We start from the raw sequence: 23,119 nt of genomic DNA, 5'->3' as shown, positions 1-23,119 counted from the left end.
AAATGAATAAGAAGACCGGGCACAAAACAGTTATTGACATTTATTTAATTGTAAACATATGTAAACAAACGTGTGTATATATATATATATATATATATATATATATATATATATATATGTATATATATTCATTAAACATTTCTGAAGGGAAACTTTAAATGTTTGCAGCATTAGCTTTAGAAAAATAGGTCATTGTGTCCTCTACTCTCACTGTTGTTCCAGAACTGAAGTGAAGTCACACACAGCCTCAGCTGGTTTCTCACAAATACTTCTTTCACGTGCTTTACATGATTTATCAAACCAAGTTGACAAATAATGCAAATCATACACTGCTCTCATCCTCACACAGTCCTCTCCATCAGAATCTTCTTGAGTCCAATCATCTGGCTCCTGAAAGTACCAGAATGCCAACCTAATGGATTAAGAACAGAAAGAACAGCAACAGTGAAAGCTGGTAACTTTGATTGTGAAAATGACTAAAAATATTTTCAGATTTTGTTCAGTTTTTTTTATATGCCACTACTGCATGTCATGAAATGTGTCACTTCTTTCCCACTGTTTGTGTTTCTTTTTTCCGATATCTCTGCCCTTCTTTTCTCTCCTCTCTTTTCTCCTACCTCCTCACCAGAGATGGGCAGTAACGCGTTACTTGTAACTAATCATAGCAGCACAGGAACAAGCTCTGAACACAAGATCCATAGAGGCTGCGGTCTACCATACCAGGGCCTGAAAGTCCCGAGGTCAAAATGGGAGACGCCCCCTAGGGTGGTCAAGAATGGATCCTGTGGGACTTCCAGATACAGACGGACAAAATGGTGGTGGCTAACCAACCGGACATAGTGGCGGTAAACAAACAGCAGAAGATGGCCGTAGTGATCGATGTAGCAGTTCTGATTTACAGAAACATCAGTAAGAAGGAACACGAGAAGCTTAAGAAGTACCAAGGGCTCAGAGAAGAGGTGGAGAAGGTGCAGTGGCGCCCAAAGTAGGCGAGTGGCTCAAGCAGATCCCAGGAACAACAAGATCTCTGTCCAGAAGAGCGCAGTCCTGGGAACAGCTAAGATACTGCGGAGGACCCTCAAGCTCCCAGGCCTCTGGTAGAGGGCCCGAGCTTGAAGGATAGACAGCTCGCAGAGAATTAAAAAAAATAAAATAAAAAAATACATATAATATAATATATAATACGTTTTTTTGAGTAATTTCACACTTTTTTGTTTACTACATAATATCATATGTGTTCATTCATAGTTTTGATGCCTTCAGTGAGAATCTACAATGTAAATAGTCATGAAAATAAAGAAAACCCATTAAATGAGAAGGTGTCTCCAAACTTTTGACTGTTTGTGTATGTAATATAATGTAATTGGATTTAATTAAACCTTTCATTTAGTGGGGAGCCGTCCACCCACAACCATTTGCCCTCTTCTGCTGAGTCTGTCAGTCCGATCCAGAAATAAATCGCATATCTCCCTGTCATTTGTTGAATGGTTGTCGTCAAGAAACTCTAAACAGGAAAATTTGATTAAATTAGTTTGTGAAACTTCCCATCTTTGGATGAAACATGAGTTTGAGATCATAAACCTGCAGAAATGTTTTATACCTGCTCCTCACTGCTGTCTATCTTAACCAGGTCTCCTCCTTGAGTTCTACATACAGTTCTGCTTGCATTCCAGGATGATTTTCTTGTGGAGAAATAATAGCAATTTTCTCCATGTTGGTTCCAGCCATCTTCACATTTATAACATGGATCATCTTTGAGGGGAATACATTAAAGACTTCAGTCAGGTGGAAGAAAACATGTTCATTTTTGTGTATTAGGAGACTGTCCTGCAGTTGAAATCTAACATACTGATTCTGTCAGTCATCATTGTTTCTTTAATTGGAGGATTAAAAAAACATTCCAATGGCAAAATATAAAACTTACTCGTAGTTATTTCAGAAGGTTGTGGGGTTGTAGTCGGTATTGTGCTGTATGATTGTGTTACTGGTATGGATAAGAGATAAAAACATTTTTGTAAAAATTTCAGCAAGATCATCTATTTTTTTATTTGGCTGCAGCAGAATTCTCCTTTTATCCTGTTTCCTTAATCAGAGGATAAAACAACGTGTCAAAAACAAAATCTAAAACTTACTGGTGGTTATTTCAGTAGGTTGTGGGGTTGTAGGCTGTATTATGTTGCACGGTTGTGTTACTGTTTTGAAAAAGAAATTAGTTTTCAGCATGCTGCTCCATGGGTCCTGTAGCTATATATTTTTATATATTATATATAATTTCATATTTTTATTTATTTGCTTAATAAATCTCTTTTGGCAGTTCAGAATGTGTTCAAAATTCATAACTTACTAATTTTTACTTCAGGCTCTGGACATGTGGGCTGCACTGTACTACATGGTTTCATTTCAGGCAGTCTCTCTAAAAAAAACAATACAAAGAGAAAGAATAGGATTAAAAAAAAGAATAGCAATTATTCATCAGGATCAATAACAAGTATGAAAATGTTTCCTGCTTAAAATCTTAGGAAAAAACAATAAGCAAAATGTAATAATATTATATGTGTTACGTGATTAAATGAAGGAGTTTAGTATAAAATTATAGTACACGAGTCTCATATTCTTACCTGTGACATCGGCTTTTACGTTTTTCTGCTTCAGTTCAAGATTTCTGAGCATTTCCCTGGTTTTCAAAAACTCAAACACTTATTAAAAAAATAAAATAAGAAAAAATTAAAATCAGTCAGTAATATTTTTGGTTTCACTTAATCTCTATGAAGTGTATTTGCATTTGTATCTGTAGAGTCTATAACCAATGAGAAGATCTTCGTTACCAGAACCTTTCTGATGTCATTGTGAAATGAATGCATAGCGCGACCACTTATAAAGTTATAATTTAACTTTATAAGTGGTAATTTATGATTTAAATGAAAAGTTTAAAAAATGCTTTTAAATGAATTTGAATTATATTCAATTGAATTATATTCAATATTCAATTTTTAATTGAATATAATTCATTATATAATTCAATTATATAATGAATATAATTGAATATAATTTCATTAAAAAATCATAATAAAATCATAAAATCATAATTAATCTGCAAGTAATAAACTAATATATAGATAATATAAAGTTATATATATATCTATCTATCTATCTATATATATATATATATATATATATATATTCTGTTTGTCTACCACCACTTTTTTATATATATATATACATATATTCATATACATATATAATAAAGCATTAAAAAGCATAGTTTCACCTCAGAGTAAAACACATTGGTGAATGACTTTGCCATTCATCCAATTATTTATTATATTTATTATGTCATTACTCAAAATTATGACATGTTATGTATTTATATCAGGGTTATTTTTAACCATAATAAATCATTATAAACTGACTGCATGTGTTGCATAAGACACAATGCTAGAAGCAAGGACTTGACACTGACTGTTATAGGAAAGCAGGTGATAATATAGCTCACTGACCTTTGATAAGAGCTAAAATACTTTCAAAATTCTTTTTATATTTAATTAAAGTACTGGACAGATTTGTTCTGAAGCCTGTTAGAACTTTAAAATATAAGTATTTCATATGATGCAGATGAATTAAAAGGTCATAAGTTGAGTTTCTTTTAAAATTTTTAATATAAACATTCTGATTCTCATTTAATTTATGATAAATCAGACGCTTATTTAAGTAAAGACACACATATAAAACTACAAACTCACAGAGATAAGTTACCACGAGAGCCGATACCAGGAGAACACAGACAACCAGCACGGCCACTGTGAGCTTTAACGCATTGTTTGATTTTGCATGCTGAGAGTGAAGAGCTTCACCTGATTTAGAGGAGACAGAAAGTGAACACACAAGTACATAAACATTTAATAAATAGTTCTAACTGTAGTGCAGTTGAGGACAGATGTAAAGATATTTCACCGCTTAATATAATTTCACTGTTTGTCTAGTATATAAGTTTAAAACAGGTGAGAACCACAGTTGGATTAGACCAATGGGAAACATGAAACACTGTATATTAGACAGCAAAATGGTTGACTAATTTGTTTCTTCATAAATTTCTTCATAAGGTTTTTCATATTTTCATGTGACAAAGCCCTGGTTGAGATATTTTAACTATAAAAGTATTGTTTAATTTCAGTAGATGTTACGTCCTATGAAAACAGCATTGTTCATAAAAAGTGTAGCTTTTTCTCCTCCCTGTTGATTTACCACCACATTAATGTTCTTACCTTCTATGTATTTCTGTGGACGGCTCATCATGCTGAAGCTTCAAGCTCCTGACTTCAGAGTTAGTCCAACTGTGTCTGAATCACAGTAAAAAACAAAAAGAAACTGGTGCTAATTATTTAATCAATTCCTTCAATATTTACTGAAAATTTAGCATCAAGATTCACCTCTGCGACCCTCACCCCCACCTTTTGTCGTGCTTGTTTACTATTTTATCCTATCCTATCCTATTTATTCCTAACACAGTGTAGCTTTGTGCAGCTACAAGGACATTACATATGTTTGTCAATTATAACGATTTCTCTCGCTGCACTTTATCCGCACTCCATGTTTCAAAAACAATTTAATTTGTCTTTCATTTAAAATTACAAAGCTAATTATTTTCAGTATCATCGAGGTCAGCTAAGCTCTGCTGGTCCATTTTTAGTTAATATGATTTAATAAAGGCAAAATCTCAAATGTTAATTTTCTTAAATAACTTGCTCATCTGTGCCAACTGTTTATCTATTTTTAGGAGCTTTGAATGTTTTATTAATGTGCATTTGTATCTTAATTTTTCTTCTTTTTTTAATAGATAATAGTTTTAGACACACCACATCTTTAATTTCAATAGAAAAAAATCACAGTGTTCACTGTAACATCTCAATCATCGACGGCTCACAGTAATAGCCATGACTTTTCTGGCAGTTGTTTGCATATAAAATTCACAACATATTGTTTCCATTTATTTTAGGATATTTTATTTTTTTTATTAAACATTTTTGGAAGGAAGCTTGACATGTTTTTGGTGTTAGCTTAATAAAAGTAGCCTCACTGCATCCTCTGTTCAACCTATTTTATAGTTTGAACTGACTTTTAGACACATACAGATTTATGTCCAATCACTGCTGGTTTCCCACAAATACTTTTAGGAGGTGTTTTGCAGGATCTATCACCATTATGTCTGGAGCATAAACTGATGTTTGTTTAGACTCCTTCTCTCTGATTGATCTTTCTTAGTTAATTTCAGTAATCCCTTCCTCCAAACCATCAGTCTGTCTTTTAGATCCCATTCCTACAAGACTGCTCAAAAATGCCCTATCATTAATTAAAACTTCAATCTGAAATATGATTTATCTATCTCTGTTAATGAGCTATGTACCATAGGTCTCTATGGTTGCAGTAATTAAACCATTACTTTAAAAGCAATGACTTAAACCAGCTATCTGGTTTAAGTTAATTATAGACCAAGCCCCACCTTTCCTTTTATTTCAAAGAGTATTTGTAAAAAAGCTAACTGATCTTCTACAGAAAAATGCTTTGTTTGAAGAGACCTCTGTGCAGTGTTTGAGACTATATAGACACACACCAATTACTTAAACTGCAGTAAAGTCTTAACAATATACAGGCCTAGATAATCTCTAATCTCCTGCTTCTAAATTCATATAAAACTCAGGTTAATCTGGAATGTATTACCTTGGCCTCCAGTAACACTGTGAAGACTCATGTGCATGTTAATCAAATATTTAGGATTGCTTTCTTGCGCTTGCACAATATTTTTTAAATTAGTGGCATCCTATCTCAGAGTGACAGCGAAAAAAGTTGCATTGCATTTATTACTCATACGATTGGCTATTGTAATTCAGTATTATCAGGCTGTCCTAAAACCTCCCTGAAAAGCCTTCAGTTGATCCAAAATGCTGCAGCAAGAATACAGGCAAGGGCTAGAAATAGAGAGCATATTTCTCCTATACTGGATTCTCTTCATTGGCTCCCCGTTAAACCCAAATTTAAAGATTTTCTCCTCACATACAAGGTCTCGGTGGTCAGGTCAGGTCTTTTTATTAATTGTTTTTTTACAATACATTGTACCATATCACCCCAATAGAACAGTTCACTCTCAGACTGCTGGTTTACTTGTGGTTCCTAGGGTTTTGAAAAGTAGAATGGAAGGCAGTCTCTTATATGTAGAACCAGCTCCCAGTTTGGGAGACAGACACCCTCTCAGGGGTTAGGCTTAGACAGATTAGGCTTAAAACTTTTCTTTTGATAAAGCTTGTAGATAAGGCTGGATTAGGTGACCTTGAACCCTCCCAAGCAGGGCTTGACACTGATTGACATTATTAGTTATATTTGTCTTGTAGGCTACAGGGGTGGCTGTAGCTCAGGTGGCAGAGCAGGTCAGCCACTAATCAGAAGGTCGGTGGTTCGATCCCAGGCTGCATCCTGGCTGCATGCCAAATATCCTTGGGCAAGATACTAACCCCATGTTTGCCTACTGGTGGTGGTCAGAGGGCCCGGTGGCGCCAGTGTTCGGCAGCCTCGCCTCTGTCAGTGCGCCCCAGGGCAGCTGTGGCTACAATGTAGCTTGCTATCGCCAGTGTGTGAATGTGTGTGTGAATGGGTGAATGACTGAATGTAGTGTAAAGCGCTTTGGGGTCCTATGGACTAGAAAAGCGCTATACAAATGCAGGCCATTTACCATTTACCATAGGCTGTCTTAACCTTTTGAGTTAAAGTTTTGCATTTGTCACAGTTGTGAGCCATACCTTTGGGTACACAATAATTTTACAGCCTTACTGTAAACATTCTCCTCCTCCTTTAATTTATGGTAAATTAGAAAGCTGTGGGAACTGTAGCTACATCAACCAAACAGGAAATGCAGCACACTGTGTATCAGAAAACAACATGGTTGGTGGAAGAAACCACACGTTAAATTATCACATAGTCTAAGAGTTAACGCCTCCTTTTCTTGTTTGTTTCTTCTTTGTTGTACTAAATATTACCAAATACACTAAAAGGTTAAAAGATTCAAAGTGGTCTAAGTTTTGTTTTAACTTGGCTGCAGATAATATTGTTTCTGCAAAAACTTTTGTTATTCAGATTTGACAGCATCTCCCTTTATTCACCACACAAATGTTTGTAATGTCTGTGTAGCTCTGTGAACCGCTCATCATGCAGAGGCTTCAACATCCTGACCTCAGTTAGTCCCGCTGTTGCTGCATCACAAAAACACTTCCTTCAAAAATTCTTTATTATTTGTTAACATCTAATGCTTTGACAGCAGAAAAACATCTCTTCTTACTGTATATATATATATATATATATATATTCACAAAAAAATCATCTGTCAGTCCATATGTTTTTGTAATTATCACAGGATATAAACATTTTAAGTGGAAGCTGGAACTAAGAACTAAAGTCTGAAAATACTAAAGAAACACTTGAATATAAATTGAACTAACAGGTTCACTCTCTGTTCAAATAAAGGATAAAGAAAATATATGTATACAGTCTTTCAGTAAGATGAATTCAGAACTTGGAAATGTGACGCACAAAACAGAATAAACAAGTGCGAATAATAATAATTGTTGTGTGTCACCAGGTTCAATTACACCGATGGTCCAAGTTTAATCCAACTGTGCAACATAAGAGTTTCCCAGTCTTACTGGTGAGAATGCTATTTACAATTTTGCACCTCACTTCAATCTTTTTATCTGTTTCTGTGATTTTCATAAGATCAACCATGTGAAATTGAAATCCAGACAAATTAGTAACTTTTAGCAACAGTTTATAAATTTGGAGTTTACCCAGGGACAATTTTTTAAGTACTTTTTTAGTTTCTATTTTCATTCTGCCTGTAGTGCTAATTTTATTCACCAATAACATTTGCGCAGGTTGTGTTTGCATTCAGGAAAATGTTACAAAGTATAATATTTGAAAAAACAGCATCTTAAAACCAGCCGCTATCCTCTGACATTTTGTGAATTCAGTCAGTTTTGATTGAATTCACTATATCCAACAAACAATTTGCTTCATAAAAAAAAGTAAATAATTTTACCTTCAACTTTTTCAGACATGTGTACCATCAACTCCAGTAAATTGAAAGTATAAAACTATAATAATAACAACAGGGCAAACCTTTAATTATAAATTAGGTCTTAACTAATGAGACTAACAACACTACAAGGAGGGGCTTGGCAAATATTGCCATGTAAACTCAGATAATAGTAGATATATATTTTTATCTTAATTTAGATGCTGGATACATCTGTCTTGTAGCTTGTTTTTTTCTCTCTTTGGAATTAAAGTTGTGCCAACTGAATTAAAACAACAAAGTCATAAGCTGGCCATGATGTTTGTGCACACAGTATTTCACAACTTACCTGTAAACATTCACTTCCTCTTATTTATGGTAAATCAGATAGCTGTGACAAACACAGCTGCATGAGCCAAACAGGAAACAGAGCACACTGTGTACCAGACAACAACATGGGTGACTGAGGAAACCACAAGTTAAATTATCACATAATCTAAGAATTAGCCCCTCCTTTCCTTGCTTGTTTTTTCTTTGCTGTACTAAATGTTCAGATACACTGAACGCGATCTCAAGTTTTGCTTTAATTTGTGTGCGGATAATATGTTATCCCTGCATACCAGCAAAAAGCAATACCCTGCAGCATTGTCCAGATTAGTGGTTGTTTGATGATCAGTCCATTTTGACTAAAGTGCCGTCTTCTTCAGCTGTCAGTTGATTTTTCACCACATGAATTTTATTACCTCCTGTGTAGCTCATCTTGGATGGCTCATCATGCCAGGCTTTGACATCCTGATATCAGAACTGGACAAAAACCTTTATTCTGTAGAATTCATGTTTTACTCAAGCTTTGACAAACCATAGAAAAAACATCACTTTGTATTATTGCAGATAATTCTTTTGGTAGACAGATGAGCCTTAAGACTGACTTTAAATATTTGTTAGTTATAATATAAGGTTCTTTATGTAAAATAGCTTCTGTTAAATGTTAAACATGAAGATTTGACTTGAAGAACACTTTTAGTTTCCTTTCATTTGAAACTGTGAAACTATGAAACTATAACTATAAGATCATCAAGGTCACTGAAGATATGCTGGTCAACTTTTAGTCCAGAGCCAAATTTGGAAAACTCAACTTTCTGCACCTCTCTGTTCCATTTCTGTGTTTTTTGTCATTTTGAAATGTTAAGTGAACACTTGCTCCATAAAACACATATTTTATAGATGTATTTTCCATGGATTGTGCAGTAGGAAAAAAAGTGTAAGATTCAAGATCCTTTATTTGTCACATGCATAGTTATACAAGTACAACATGCAGTGAAATGTGTCCAATAAAAGGCCGCGGGTCGGACTCAAACCAGCCGCTCTCAGCTATGCGCCATACGATTGCATGCTCATCCATCTGAGCTAAACTTGCACTCAGTTTGAGAAATAAACAATTTCTCAAACTATATAATGAAATCTTTGAACTGCCAACTGTGGTAGAATCAAATATAAATAGTAGACAGCAGAAATAAATAGCAATAATAAGAGACACACACATTAGAGAATGAGTTGCAAAGGGCTCATGAGTAAAGACTTGGTCTGAATAGAGTCCGTGTGTGAGTGGTCTGGGTTATGAGGGTCACAGACTTCCTCCTGTAACCCTTATCTCATCCTTTACTCAAACCATGGCTCAGATTAATGAGGGTGGTGGGCAGGGTGGTGTATGGGAAAATAGTGTTTGTTGACAGTCTGAATGGCACAGGGAAAGAAGCTGTTTGTGAGCCTGGAGGTGTAGGACCTGATTGAGCTGAGGCACCGACCACAGGGCAGCGGGTCAAACAGGTGGTGGGCAGATTGGAAGGAGTCACCTGTGATGGCTCTGGTTTTCCTGTGACAGAAGGATCTGGTGATGGCGGTGCTAATTACCCTCTGCGCAGCCTTCCTGTTCTCAGTAGTGGCCCCTGAGTACCAAACACCCAGGGAGTAGGAGAGCATGCGCTCCACTGAGGAGCAGTTGAAGGCCAGCAGCTTCTGGTCCAGGTTATTCTTCCTCAGGACATGGAGGAATCCAGCCGCTGCTGAGCCTTCTTTAAGCAACTGGCTATATGGCCTATAACAAGAGTGAAATTGCTGAATTTTGAATGGAATTTTTCAAATAAACCATTGATCTACAGTTGATCAGTTACACGTTTTTACGTTTTTACAACTTCTCTATCCACCCATCCGCCTGTTCGTCCATCTGTCTGTCCGTCTGTCTGTCTGCCTGTCCGCCCACCCGCTTGCCTGCTTATTTGAGGCCAGGTCGCGGGGGCAGCAACCAATGCAGAGAAACCCACATCTCCCTCTCCCCAGCCACCACTTCCAGGTTATCCAGGGGAACACAGAAGCTTTCTCAGGCTAGCCGACAGATATAATCTCCCCAGTGTGTCCTGGGTCTAACCACTGGCCTTCTCCAGGTAGGACATGCCCAGAATACCTCACCCAAGGGGTGTCCTGATCAGATGCCTGAAACACCTCAACTGTCTCCTGTTAACGAGAAGGAGTGTCATGATTCGGCTGTGCGCAGGCAGGATGAGGACCCAAACGCAAGCTCACGGGAAAACAGGACTGAACTCAAAATACAGCTTTATTGCTGACAAAAGATAAAGGCCATACAAAATAATATGAGACTAAACTGGGAAGTACTAAGGAACTGACTCACGAGGAAACACACGGAGGGGCACACAGTCATGAGGGAGAACGCGACACAGAACTGAGGGAGACGCAGACATAAATACACAGAGGGGTAACGAGGGAAGTGGGAGCACACGGGGAACACAGGTGACACTGATAATCATAACAAGACACAACAGGAGTGAACGCAACACTGACGGGAGACTGTCAAAGTAAAACAGGAAGTAGAGGTTCAGACAGGAGGAGAGAGAGCACGGGGAGAGCACAGACATAACGAGCTGGGGAAAACATGGAATAAAACACAAGGAGAGACGAGGGCTCACAGATACACAGAGGGGCACACAGGGGGTAAGAGTCACAAGGGGAAAACACATAAGGAACAACGTAACAGAGCAACCCAGGAAGCATGGCCTAAATAAGGAACAAAATACATGAAACCTAAGAATACTGGGCCAACATGGCCCAGGACCATGACAAGGAGTAGCGGCTCTACTCTGAGCCCATCTCAAATGGCTGATCTCCTCACCCTGTCTGTGAGGGAGAGGCCAGCCACCCTTCAGAGAAAGCTGATTTCTGCTGCTTATATCCACAATCTCATTCTTTCAGTCACTATCCAGAACTCGTGACTGTAGGTCAGCAGTGTCAGTGTCAGCATCACAGCAGCTGTGACCACTCCCACTCCAAACTTCCCTCACCTGTGAACAAGGTCCCACGAAACTCTTCCACTTGGGGCAGCAACTTCTTCCTGACCCAGAGTGGATGCTCCACCCTTTTTCAGCGGAGGGCCATGCCTTCAGACCTACATGGCCAGACAACCCAGAATCCTGGAGCCCCCTCGACAGGATACCCTGAGGTATGCGGTCGAATGTCTTTTTCAGTTCCACAAACTGTATTTTGTGGACTTGAACAGGGCATTGAACCCTGTTTGGCAAACTCCCACACACTCTCACCCATGCTCGTCCAGAGTTTGCGACCTGGAAGAAAACCCCATTGTTCCTCTTAGATCTGAGGTTCAACTAATGAACAAACTCTTTCCAGTACCTGTGAGTAGACATCCTCGGGAGGCTCAGGAGTGTGATCCCTATAGATGGAGCACACCCCTTCTTAAAGATGGGAACTAATACCCCAATTTGCCAGTCCAGTGGCACCACCCCAGATCTTTATGCGATATTGCAGAAGCATATCAACCAAGACTGCTCTACAACATCTAGATTACAGGTGTCGAACTCCAGGCCTCGAGGGCCGGTGTCCTGCAGATTTTAGATGTGTCCTTGATCCAATGCAGCTGATTTAAATGGCTAAATTACCTCCTCATCATGTTTTAAAGTTCTCCAGAATCCTGGTAATGAACTAATCATTTGATTCAGGTGTGTTGAAGCAGGGTGATATCTAAAACCTGCAGGACACCGGACCTCAAGGCCTGGAGTTTGACACCCCAGATCTAGATCATTTCAGGAACTCAGGGGCTGTAGCTCATGCCCTCCATGGGGCCTGCCACAAAGGAGTTGTTTAACTTCTTCAGTAACCTTGCCCCTAGTGATGGGCGAGTTGTCCCCCTCTTCCCCAGACTCTGCTTCCCCTAGCAAAGGCATGTCAGTGGGATTAAGGAAGTCCACAAAGTATTCCTTCCACCTCCAGATTATGTCTTCATTAGAAGTCAAAACTTCCCCACCTGCAGTACACACCGTGTGAGTAGAGCACTACTTTCCCCTCCTGAGTTGATTGAGTAATAATGAAGTCGGTTTATGTAGTTTAAGTTTCTTACAGGCAAAAATTTCAGATGTCGACATGCGGCATACTTCTGATCCTCATTTGTCTTTAGGTGCATAACACCAGTTCAGTCGCATCAAGGGATAATAGATCAATAAGAAAACATTGCACACATAATATTTATTCACATTTATTTTATTATACATGATACAGATTTTTTTCTTCATTGAGCATTTCTGAAAGGCAGCTTTAAATGTTTGTGGTATGAGCTTTACACACTCTACTCAAGTTGTTTAAAAAAAAAAAAATACATGCTGACCTGAATTTTAGACACATACACATTTTTTTTCTTTAAACATTTCTGAATGGAACCTTTAAATGTTTGCAGCATTAGCTTTAGAAAAATTGTCTCAATGTGTCCTTTACTTCCACTGTTTTTATTATGCTGACCTGAATTTTAGACACACACAGCCACTGCTGATTTCTCACAAATACTTCTACGAGATCTTTTGCAGGAATTATCATACCAATACACTGGCCCCATCCTCCCACAGTCCTCTCCATCAGGATCTTTCCCTTTCCAATCATCGGGCTCAAAAACTTCCAAAATGTCAAACTAAAGGATGAAAAACAGAAAGAATGTTAAGAGTCAAGTAAAGTAAGTAAGTAAGTAAAACCTGAACTTTGATTCTGGAAATGAACAAAAGTGTTTTTGTAATGTGTTTAGTCTTTTTATATGACACTATTGGATGTCACAAAATTTGTCTTCTCTTTCCCTGTGTTTGTGTTCTATCCTGGTCTCTGTGTGTGTTTCTTCTCTTTCTTCACTTTCCACTTACCTCCTCACTCACTTTAATAAAATGCTACTGGGATTGTCTGATTTTTGCGGTTCCTTTTTCCTCACAGTATAATGCACCTTAAGGTGACTACTGTTGTGAATAGATGATATCTATCTATCTATCTATCTATCTATCTATCTATCTATCTATCTATCTATCTATCTATCTATCTATCTATCTATCTATCTATCTATCTATCTATCTATCTATCTATCCATACATACATATATGTATATATATGTACACATGTATGTATGTATGTGTATATATATGTATATATATGTATACATGTATGTATATATGTATATATATGTATACATGTATGTATGTATGTATGTATGTATGTATATATATATATATATCTATATATCTATCTATCTATATATATCTATATCTATATATATATATATCTATATATCTATCTATCTATATATATCTATATCTATATCTATATATATATATATAAAAAAAAAAACACCCAGCACGCCCCTACGGGCGGTTTATCCTTCAAGCTCGGGTCCTCTACCAGAGGCCTGGGAGCTTGAGGGTCCTGCGCAGTATCTTGGCTGTTCCCAGGACTGCGCTCTTCTGGACAGAGATCTCCGATGTTGTTCCCGGGATCTGCTGGAGCCACTCGCCTAGCTTGGGAGTCACCGCACCTAGTGCTCCGATTACCACGGGGACCACCGTTACCTTCACCCTCCACATCCTCTCGAGCTCTTCTCTGAGCCCTTGGTATTTCTCCAGCTTCTCGTGTTCCTTCTTCCTGATATTGCTGTCATTCGGAACCGCTACATCGATCACTACAGCCGTCTTCTTCTGTTTGTCTACCACCACTATGTCCGGTTGGTTAGCCACCACCATTTTGTCCGTCTGCATCTGGAAGTCCCACAGGATCTTATATATATATATATATATATATATATATATATATATATATATATATATATATATCTCCTTTTTTCCTCAAGAAATTTTCCTCAAGAAATTCTAAACAGGAACATTTGATTAAATTATTTTGGGAATCTTTCAGTCCTGTGATGATGAAACATCAGGGTGAGACATGAACCTGCAGAAATGTTTTATACCTGCTCTTCTTCACTGTCTATCTTAACCAGGTCTCCTCCTTTACTTTTACATACAGTTCTGCTCTCATTCCAGGAGGATGAATTGGTGGAGAAGTAATAGCAATTTCCTCCATGTTCCTTCCAGTCATCCTCACATTTGTAACATGGTTCATCTTTGAAGAGATTACAGGAAGATATTTCTTCAGGTGGAACAAATCATGTTTATGTTTGTGTGATTTGGAGGCAGAAGGAGGTGCCTCTGTCCTGTAGTTACAGCTTATCTTATCATTTCTGTCAGTCCATCAACTTTATTTCAATCACAGGATAAAAAACATGTCAAAGACAAAATCTAAAACTTACTCATGTTTACTTCAGGAGGTTGTGAGGTTGTGGTTGTAGGCTTTATTGTGCTGCAAGGTTGTGTTACTGTTATGAAAAAGAAATTTAAAAAAGTTTACTCAATAAATTTTTCAGCATAATCGTCTCTTTTTTTATTCTGGGGTAGCAGGATGCTCTTTTGATCCTGTATATGTTTTTATTCCATCTCTTTCTGCAGATACAAGTCATGGCGACAAGTTAATAACTTACTTATTTTAATTTCAGGATGCAATGGACATGTGGGCGTCACTGTATTGCATGGTTTGATTTCAGGCAATCTCTCTGAAAAAAATAAAACTAAAACAAAACAAACAAAAAAACAGAACAAACAGAACAGAAAATGAATGTTGGGAAAGTAAAAGTTTAGGAGAAATGTTGTGTTATGTGATTAAATTGCAGAGGTCATAAACAAAATTCAAAGTCCACAACTGCAGTGTAGGAGTCTCATTTTCTTACCCGTGACATGAATTTTAAAACTTCCCCGCTCCAATTCAATTTTTCTGAGCATTTCCTTGGTTTTCAAAAGCTCAAACACTTAAATAAGAAAAAAAAACTCAGTCACTACTGTTTTTGGCTTCACTTAATCTCTGTAAAGAATATCTGCCTTTGATTTTCCAGAGTCAATAGCCAAGGAGAAGGTCTTGTTAGTAGAACCGCTATTATTTCAGCAAACTTGTAGTCATGATTTTGTTCACATATGAGCAGGCTTTGGTAGCATGTAAACAATACATCCATATAAACAGAGAGTAGAGTAACTTGGCTGACTTTGGTTCAGCTTAAAATCTTCTTTATTTATTGATGTGTTTATTTTTGTCTTGGACATCACTGATATGCCAGAAAGAAATAGTGAATTCCTTCAGATTTGGTGCGAGTGTGATAAAGAATATTTAACAAAACATCCTGTCAAAATTACATTCATCAGGTACTAAAACCGGTAATAAATTTCTGACATGTATTGATTATGTCATAACCTATTATTGATATGTTATAACACAATTTTTATATTTTTTAGTTATGAATTAATATTTCATTAACTGAATGCAGTATGAATGAATAAAGTATTTTATTATATAACTGTATGGTAAAATAATGTTTTTTAATTTTAAATTTTATATAATTTGTATGTTTATGCTAATATTAAAAATTTATATAATTAATATGTTAAAAATAAATGGCAAGTCAGACAGTTATCTTTTACCGACAGCTACCAGTGTGTTGCATGAGAACCATGAAGAAGAATAAGTTAAATATATGAACATAAAATACTATAAAAATTATTTAATGTAAAGTAAAACATTATGAATTTTTGACAGGTTTTATTAACTTTAATAAATACAAATTTGACCGTCTATGTTGCTTAAGAGAGAGAGCTAAAACTAAGGACTTGATACTTATCGTCACAGGAAATACACAGAATAACTGCATTAGCAACGTTCTGTCAAAAGAAATGTGCGCAGACACAATGAACAGGTTAAGAATGATTTAGCTATAAGCAGAGTCAGTGTTAGATATGACACAATCAAAATAACTCAGCACAGCTTAACACCATCAAATCCTTTAATTTCAAAAAGAGCCAGAGAGAGTGAAGCAGCAGCATCAGCAGGTCTGCCTCCAAATGATGTGACTCAAACTGAGATCATGTAGCAGCAACCAAAAGTTATTCCAAGCAATCACTCATTCACCTGTAAGCTTATCAACACTAACACCAAATGACATTAAGCTTTATTGTATGTTGGCCCAGTGGTTCTTAACGGGTGTGCCATGAGGTAAGCAAGACGTTTTGAGGAAGTAGGTGTTCTTCAGGGAGATGAAACAGCATTTTAAAATACCACAATGACAGTGGTTATTAAATAAAAAGAAAAATGTAGGGAGTCACATATATTGTGAACAACAAGTTTTGTTGCTAGTTTTAATTAAACGTGAGCTGCAAACCAACACTCTTGCCAATGTTTTCATGTCTTGTGTGTGTGTGAATTGTCTTGTGTCTTGACTTTCATGTATCTTTCATGTCAGATGTGATTTTGTATTTTATGAGCGTGAAATCGTCTCTTCACAGACTTCCTGTGGCTGCAATAAAGTGCTGAAGTCAGAAGATGGCCAGTGCATTTGTGAGCTAACAGCACATATAAATTCTGTTTCTTTGGTAATTTAAAGCAGATCAGAAATGTTATTGATTTTAAATAAAGTTTATGAATAAAGTGTACAAACTCACAGAAGTAGAACGTCAAAAAGACAGCAGTTGCCAGGAGAACACAGACAACCACCACCGCCCCTATTTTTGTGGTGACCTTTGACCCTCTGTTTACTTGTTCATGTTGAGGTTCAAAAACTTCATCTGTTGAATATTTAGAGGAGACAGGGTGGATTAATTAAATGTGCAGATGATCCTGTTTTTATTCCAGAATAAACATATTATGGTCAAATAGCTTTTATACAGAACAAAAGAAAAGTCGTCTTTACCTTCCCCCACATTGCCACTGTCTGAATGGCTCATCGTTTCAGGCTTAAAGATCCTGAGTTCAGAATTAGTCCAGCTGTCTCTGAATAATAGAAGTATTTTAATAAAGATTTATGTTTTACTGAAGCTTTTGACAATAGAAGAAAAACACAAGTATTTGGCGATATTTCTCCTGAAGCTATGTTTGCTCTTCTCTTTAGGCTGTTCAAAAGAAACACTGTACCTCATTTTCATGTTTCACAACTTTCTCATGAATCATGATAACGGGGAGGAGACTTCATCCACAGTCTACTTCCTCATATTTGAATAACACTTTTCACAAAATCCATTTTTATACATTTCATGGAAACTACTGTTCTTTTGTAAATTAATAAAAATACCACAAGGACCACAGCCCTGCAGGCGCTGCAATCTTCTCCAGAGTTTAATTGCAGGACTCACAACCTTCATCTCTCATCCCCTTCCTAACACAAAAAACTGACATCACCAGGAATTAGGCATCGAGAGCCGCTAAATTCAAAATATGACCTCACAGTGGATAAGGAACAAAAAGGAAAAGTAGCTTTCAAAATAAAACAGGAAAAACCCAAAAGACGAAAACCATGTAATCATTTTCCAGAGAGGATTCTCTTTTAACTTGTGGATTTTACATTTTAATTAACTATACATGCATGCATGGTTGATAACCTACTATCTTCTTCAGGTCATCTTCTACCTTTACTGGCCTTGTGGTCTCAGCGAAAGAAAAGCTCAGCGAAAGCTACCAGCTGTCAATCTCACTCACACTGCATCCTGTAGTCATGTAGTCACAACTGCTCTCCAAAGTTTTCTTTTTACCATTACATTGTTGTCTGCTTATGACAACAATGAACTTGAGTGACATCCCATTTTCATCTGAAAGGTGTTGTATTGAGTTCAGGACAAGACTGTGCAGACAGCCAAGTTCTTCCACACCAAACTCACTTATAAATGTCTATATGGACCTTGCTTTGTGCACTGGTGCGCAGTCATGTTGGAACAGGAAGGGGCCAGCCACAAACTCTTCCCACAAAGAGCATTAAATTGTACAAAAAATCTTGGTATGCTGAAGAGTTCCTTTCACTAGAACTAAGGGCCTGGGCCCAGCTCCTGAAAAACAACCCCATTAATGTACAAACTGTAGCTGCTGCCTCTGTCCTCTAGATGGAGCTTTAATAACTGAATCAAGACCATCTGCTGGATTAAAATAGGAGGCTCGAGGCGGAGATGAGGTGCAGACCAAACAGGCTTTTATTCACCAACATTAACAGAAAGCAAAATACAAGAAAAAATAAAACAATACAGCACAGTGATGTAGCAGGACAGTTATCCAAAGCGTAAGTCAACATCTGAATGTCTCAAAAATAACATGTAAACATGTAAGTTGCTTTGGCACTTTGCTAATGTGGCTGAATTAAAATAACTCTGCAGAGAAGAATAGATCAAAGTTCCTCCAGTGATGATAAAATATAATTTGAGTACACCATAAGGGGTAATCTGATTACTTGTGTAATCTGATTTCACCTTTAAAAGTAATCTGATTACTTAAACGTCGAGGAGATTCATGCCAACACACGTTTCCCACATTAACCTGCTCTGCGGTTTATCCTCTGTGCTGGACAGGCTGGTTATTCTACAACAGGTTGTTGCAGATGTGCATTGCTGCCATCTACTCTTCATTTTTACTTAGCTCAGTTTGCATTAGTGATGATGCTTACACATACATTCAGTAAGGAAGCTCTGTATTCACTCATCTGCCTGCGTTCCTGGGTGCTTTTGTGCTGTTAGTCTATTCTTTACATCACTTCCACTTTCCCATGTTGTAACTTAATTCTGTCATCTTCACTCTGAGCCACTCATTTTATTACCCACCATAACCCTGCCTTCATCTCATCTCCAAGTTATCCTGACCAAAATAAGTTCCTCATCCAAGTATTAACCTGCTTCATCTCTGCCACCACCAGCATCTAGACTACTATGGTGAGAGATTAGTGAGCAGAGTGAGATTGATCGTCAGACTACTGCTTCTACTACTGCTAATATACTAATACGACTAATAATAATGAGAAGTTATTGCTTCTAAAGGTGATAATCTTTGCTGCTAATCTGTTAATCTGGAACAGTATAGTTTGACATATTCAAGTCATTTGCACTTTTTTACTTCCAAATGTTTGTTTTTTTGTTATTTTCTGAATGAGTGTGAATTAGGGTGACCATATCTTGATTTCCAAAAAAGAGGACACTTAGCTCAGTCATGAAGAACTTGCTTAAAGAAACAAATTTAACATATTTAAACGATGCCTTCTCTGTGCGGTTAATGAATTATGAAATAAAATATGTCATATAGGCTTTTACAAGTCAACAAGTGCAAAAAAAATAACTTAAAAACCTCTGGAATTAAATAATGGTACAGAAATAATGCCTCGTCTGCATAAGAAAAATTACCAGTACTGGGTCGGTATGAGGGCTGGACTGGGACAAAAAAATCGGCCTTTGAATGAAAACAAACGCTGTTGTGACAGTGATGTACACTGTCTTGTTGGTATATGTATGATTTCTATACATTTTACATCAGATGAAAACTTTGGTTGTAAGATTCTGGAAATTATTTATTAAAAACGAGACATTTTAAATGAGAATAAGAAAGAAAAGTATTTCTTTGAGCCCCCCTTTCCCTGTTAATGCCCTACCTGCCCCCCTGGCAAAGCTTTCCTAGACCCGCCCCTGCACAGTTACCAGCTGTCAGCTACTTAGAAAAGGATCCTGGTGTTATTTGTCTCTCAGAAACAGTTCATAACTTCCCTTCAACTCATTCACCTAAAAGGTAAACCTGTTTCTCCATCACCTGTTCATCTGTATCTGAATATGATTTTCCAGAGTCTAAAGCCAATGAGAAGATTTTTGTTACCAGAACCTCTTGTTTCAGTACACCTGTAGTCTTGATTTTTTTTCACATATGAGCAGGCTTTGGTAGCATGCAGGTAAAGAATATGTGCATATAACCAGAGAACAAAGTAACTTTTTTAATCCTAAAATCATTGGCTATTGACCTGAATGCGTATTGCTACCACTTCTAAAGTTTTTATAATAAAACTGTATTTGATTTTTTAATTGAATATAATTTGTATATATGCTAATATTAAAATTTAATAAAGTTAATGTTAAAAATAAGACGCTAGCCAGGCATTCTTCTTCCACTGACGGCTGCGGGTGTGTTGCGTGAGATTCATGAATAAGAATGTTTGAGTCACAGTTTAATTATGATTTTTAACTTAGCTTACAAATAAAATAACATAATAAATAACAAATTTTTCTTCACAATTTTATAATAAACATTTTGATTGTCAATAATTTACGGTAGATCAGACACTTATTTAATTAAAGCTACATGAATAAAACTACAAACTCACAGAGATAAGTTACCACGAGAGCCGATACCAGGAGAACACAGACAACCAGCACGGCCACTCTGAGCTTTAACGCATTGTTTGATTTTGCATGTTGAGAGTGAAGAGCTTCACCTGAATTAGAGGAGACAGAAAGCGAACACACAAGTACATAAACATTTAATAAATAGTTCTAACTCGAGTGCATCTGAGGACAGATGTAAAGATATGTGTTTGTCTTGTTTAAAATGAAAGAAAAAATTAAAACAGGTAAGAATCACAGCTGGATTAGACCAACGAGAAACATGACAAAGTGCATATTACATAACAATAAGGCTGACTTCTTCAAATGACCTTTTTAATATATTTATATTTTAAAATTCGAAGTAAAAGGTTAAGATATTTCAGTTAAAAGAGTACTGTTTCATTTCAGTACACGTTACATTTTATGACAGCGTTGTTCACAAAAATGTATAAAAAGTTTTTCTCCTCCCTGTTGATTTACCACCACATTACTGTTCTTACCTTCTATGAATTTCTGTGGACGGCTCATCATACTGAGGCTTCAGCTGACTTCAGAGTTAGTCCAACTGTGTCTTATTATTTTAATCAATTCCTTCAATATTTACTGAAAATTCTGCATCAAGATTCACCTCTGCGACCCTCACCTCAGGCTTTTCAAAGAAAAATGAAGCACAACACCTTTCACAGCTCTGTTAAAAAAAACTTCCTGATGACTTTAAAGGATGGGGAGGAGGGTCTATCTACAGCGCAGCTCATCTATTTCAAGACAAAATCAAAGAGATACTAGAGCAGAAAAAATATTACCGCCAGAGAAGCTTCTCAAACAGCCGTTAAAAAAAAACAAACCTGTTCAACACAAATGTTTGAAAACTCATTTCAAACATTTGCTTAGCTCCATGCATGACAAATTCTATTATTAACACATCAATAATTTCCATCTTTTATGGAAAATGTGAAATGTTTCTATAAAAACAGAAAAAAAGACAAAACAAAGCTGTTGGTCAGTCCTAACTAACTCTCTACAATCACTGTTTGTTCTCATCATTTTTGTTACCTGTGATCTCATCATTAATCATCATGCTAATTAATTTCATTTAATTTCAATAAGAGTACATTTTATGGCTGTTTTTGAAAACATGTTTCTGTCTTGTATTAAACCCCGATCCTTTTTTCCCCATGACAGAACAGAGAAAACCGATTCATAGTGTTAAAACATTTATATTTCTTTTTATTCAATCATCTTCCGGAAGAGAGAGACCCCTGCACAGCTCAAACGCCAGTTGCATGAGCTCTAACATTAGAATCATAAACTGTGTCTCATATAGGTGTTATTTTGGTACTTTACACGTCACACAGTCTCAAACATTGCTTATATGGAAAGTTCCTCTTTTCTGTGTCTTATCTATTAATATGCCTGTGCACTACAACTTCCTGTTTTTCAGTCTGGCTGAGCACTTAGTTTCTGAGTCAAAGGTGGCCTTCCTCTACAAGCCTTCATTATTAAAGTACATAAAACAATCTAATGAGCAGATACACATTAAAAAATATTTCTTTTGTCCCTAACACTTGCTTAGCATTTGCTAAATATCTAATATTTTGCTAACACAGTGCAGCTTTGTGCAGCTACAAGAATGTCAAATGTTTTTGTCAATTACAGTTTCTCTCACTGTTTTCTCACAGCAGTGTCTCACAACGTCGAATGCGAGAAGCAGAGCCACAGGAAACAAGACATTTGTAGTGAGTGACCACACATTAAAATATCACCTATAATTGATAACAGTTGGTTCCTTCTTTTCTTCTAACTTTTTTGTTGTTGGTTTAAGTGTTATTATATACACTGATATGTGTCTCAACTTTTATGCACAGATGTGGTTTTATTCCTGCTTTGATTTAGCACCACACTGATATATCATTCCTATATTAGACATTATCTGCACCCTGTGCTTTAAAGATTAAAACTATGAAACTTTTTACACTAGCAGTCAAATGTTTGAACACATTTTCTCATTTAATGGTGTTTCTTTATTTTTATGATTATTTATATTGTAGATTCTCACTGAAAGCATCAAAACTATGAATGAACACATGGAATTATGTAGTAAACAAAGTGTGAAGTAACTCAAAATGTTTTATATTTTAGATTCTTCAGTATAGCCACCCTTTGATTACTGCTTTGCACATTCTTGGTGGAGTCACTGGAAATGGTTTTCCAACAGTCTTGAAGGAGTTCCCAGAGATGCTGAGCACCTGTTGGCCCTTTTGCCTTCACTCTGCGGTCCATCTCGTCCCAAATCATCTCAGTTGGGATTAGGTCAGGTGACTGTGGAGGCCAGGCCATCTGGTCCAGTACTCCATCACCCTCCTTTTTGGTCAAATAGCCCTTACACAGCCTGGACATGTGTTTGGGGTCGTTGTCCTGTTGAAAAACTAAATGATGGTCCAACTAAACGCAAACCAGGTGGGATTGCATGTTGCTGCAGGATGGTGTGGTACCCATGCTGGTTCAGTGTGCCTTCAGTTTTGAA

General features: G+C 36.8%; 1 protein-coding gene and 1 long non-coding RNA gene across 3 annotated transcripts in view; one reads left to right on the top strand and one right to left on the bottom strand.

Annotated features, from left to right (window-relative positions):
- The window catches only part of LOC112843496 (uncharacterized), a 46,103-nt gene that overhangs the window by 4,655 nt on the left and 18,329 nt on the right, over positions 1–23,119 (top strand). The window lies entirely within an intron of this gene.
- Positions 155–21,262, bottom strand: LOC109196494 (C-type lectin domain family 4 member E-like). Of its 2 annotated transcripts, XM_019350534.2 has the most exons (10): positions 21,224–21,251; positions 4,263–4,427; positions 3,741–3,851; positions 2,619–2,696; positions 2,345–2,413; positions 2,133–2,192; positions 1,925–1,984; positions 1,601–1,752; positions 1,380–1,504; positions 155–412 (listed from the first exon to the last, which is right to left on the bottom strand). In XM_019350534.2, the coding sequence occupies exons 2-10, from the start codon at positions 4,291–4,293 to the stop codon at positions 208–210; spliced, it is 891 nt and encodes a 296-aa protein (XP_019206079.1). In that variant the 5' UTR covers positions 4,294–4,427; positions 21,224–21,251; the 3' UTR covers positions 155–207. The 2 variants fall into 2 exon arrangements, with proteins under 2 accessions (XP_019206079.1, XP_025758036.1); XM_025902251.1 differs by lacking the exons at positions 3,741–3,851; positions 4,263–4,427 and adding an exon at positions 20,595–20,705 and having other exon boundaries at positions 21,096–21,262.

The sequence above is a fragment of the Oreochromis niloticus genome, linkage group LG22 (genome assembly GCF_001858045.2).
Source record: "Oreochromis niloticus isolate F11D_XX linkage group LG22, O_niloticus_UMD_NMBU, whole genome shotgun sequence".
Classification (NCBI taxonomy): Eukaryota; Metazoa; Chordata; class Actinopteri; order Cichliformes; family Cichlidae; genus Oreochromis; species Oreochromis niloticus.
Note: the sequence above shows the minus strand (reverse complement) of the source record. Positions and strands in the feature narration are given on the sequence as shown.

Excerpts from the sequence above, each read along its gene's own strand:
- LOC109196494 (XM_025902251.1), bottom strand. The coding sequence starts at position 21,126 with ATGATGAGCCGTCCACAGAAATTCATAGAAG. Across the intron at positions 2,414-2,618 it reads CGTAAAAGCCGATGTCACAG|AGAGACTGCCTGAAATGAAA; the intron begins GTAAGAATATGA and ends TGTTTTTTTTAG. Across the intron at positions 413-1,379 it reads GGCTCCCCACTAAATGAAAG|GTTGGCATTCTGGTACTTTC; the intron begins GTTTAATTAAAT and ends TTAATCCATTAG.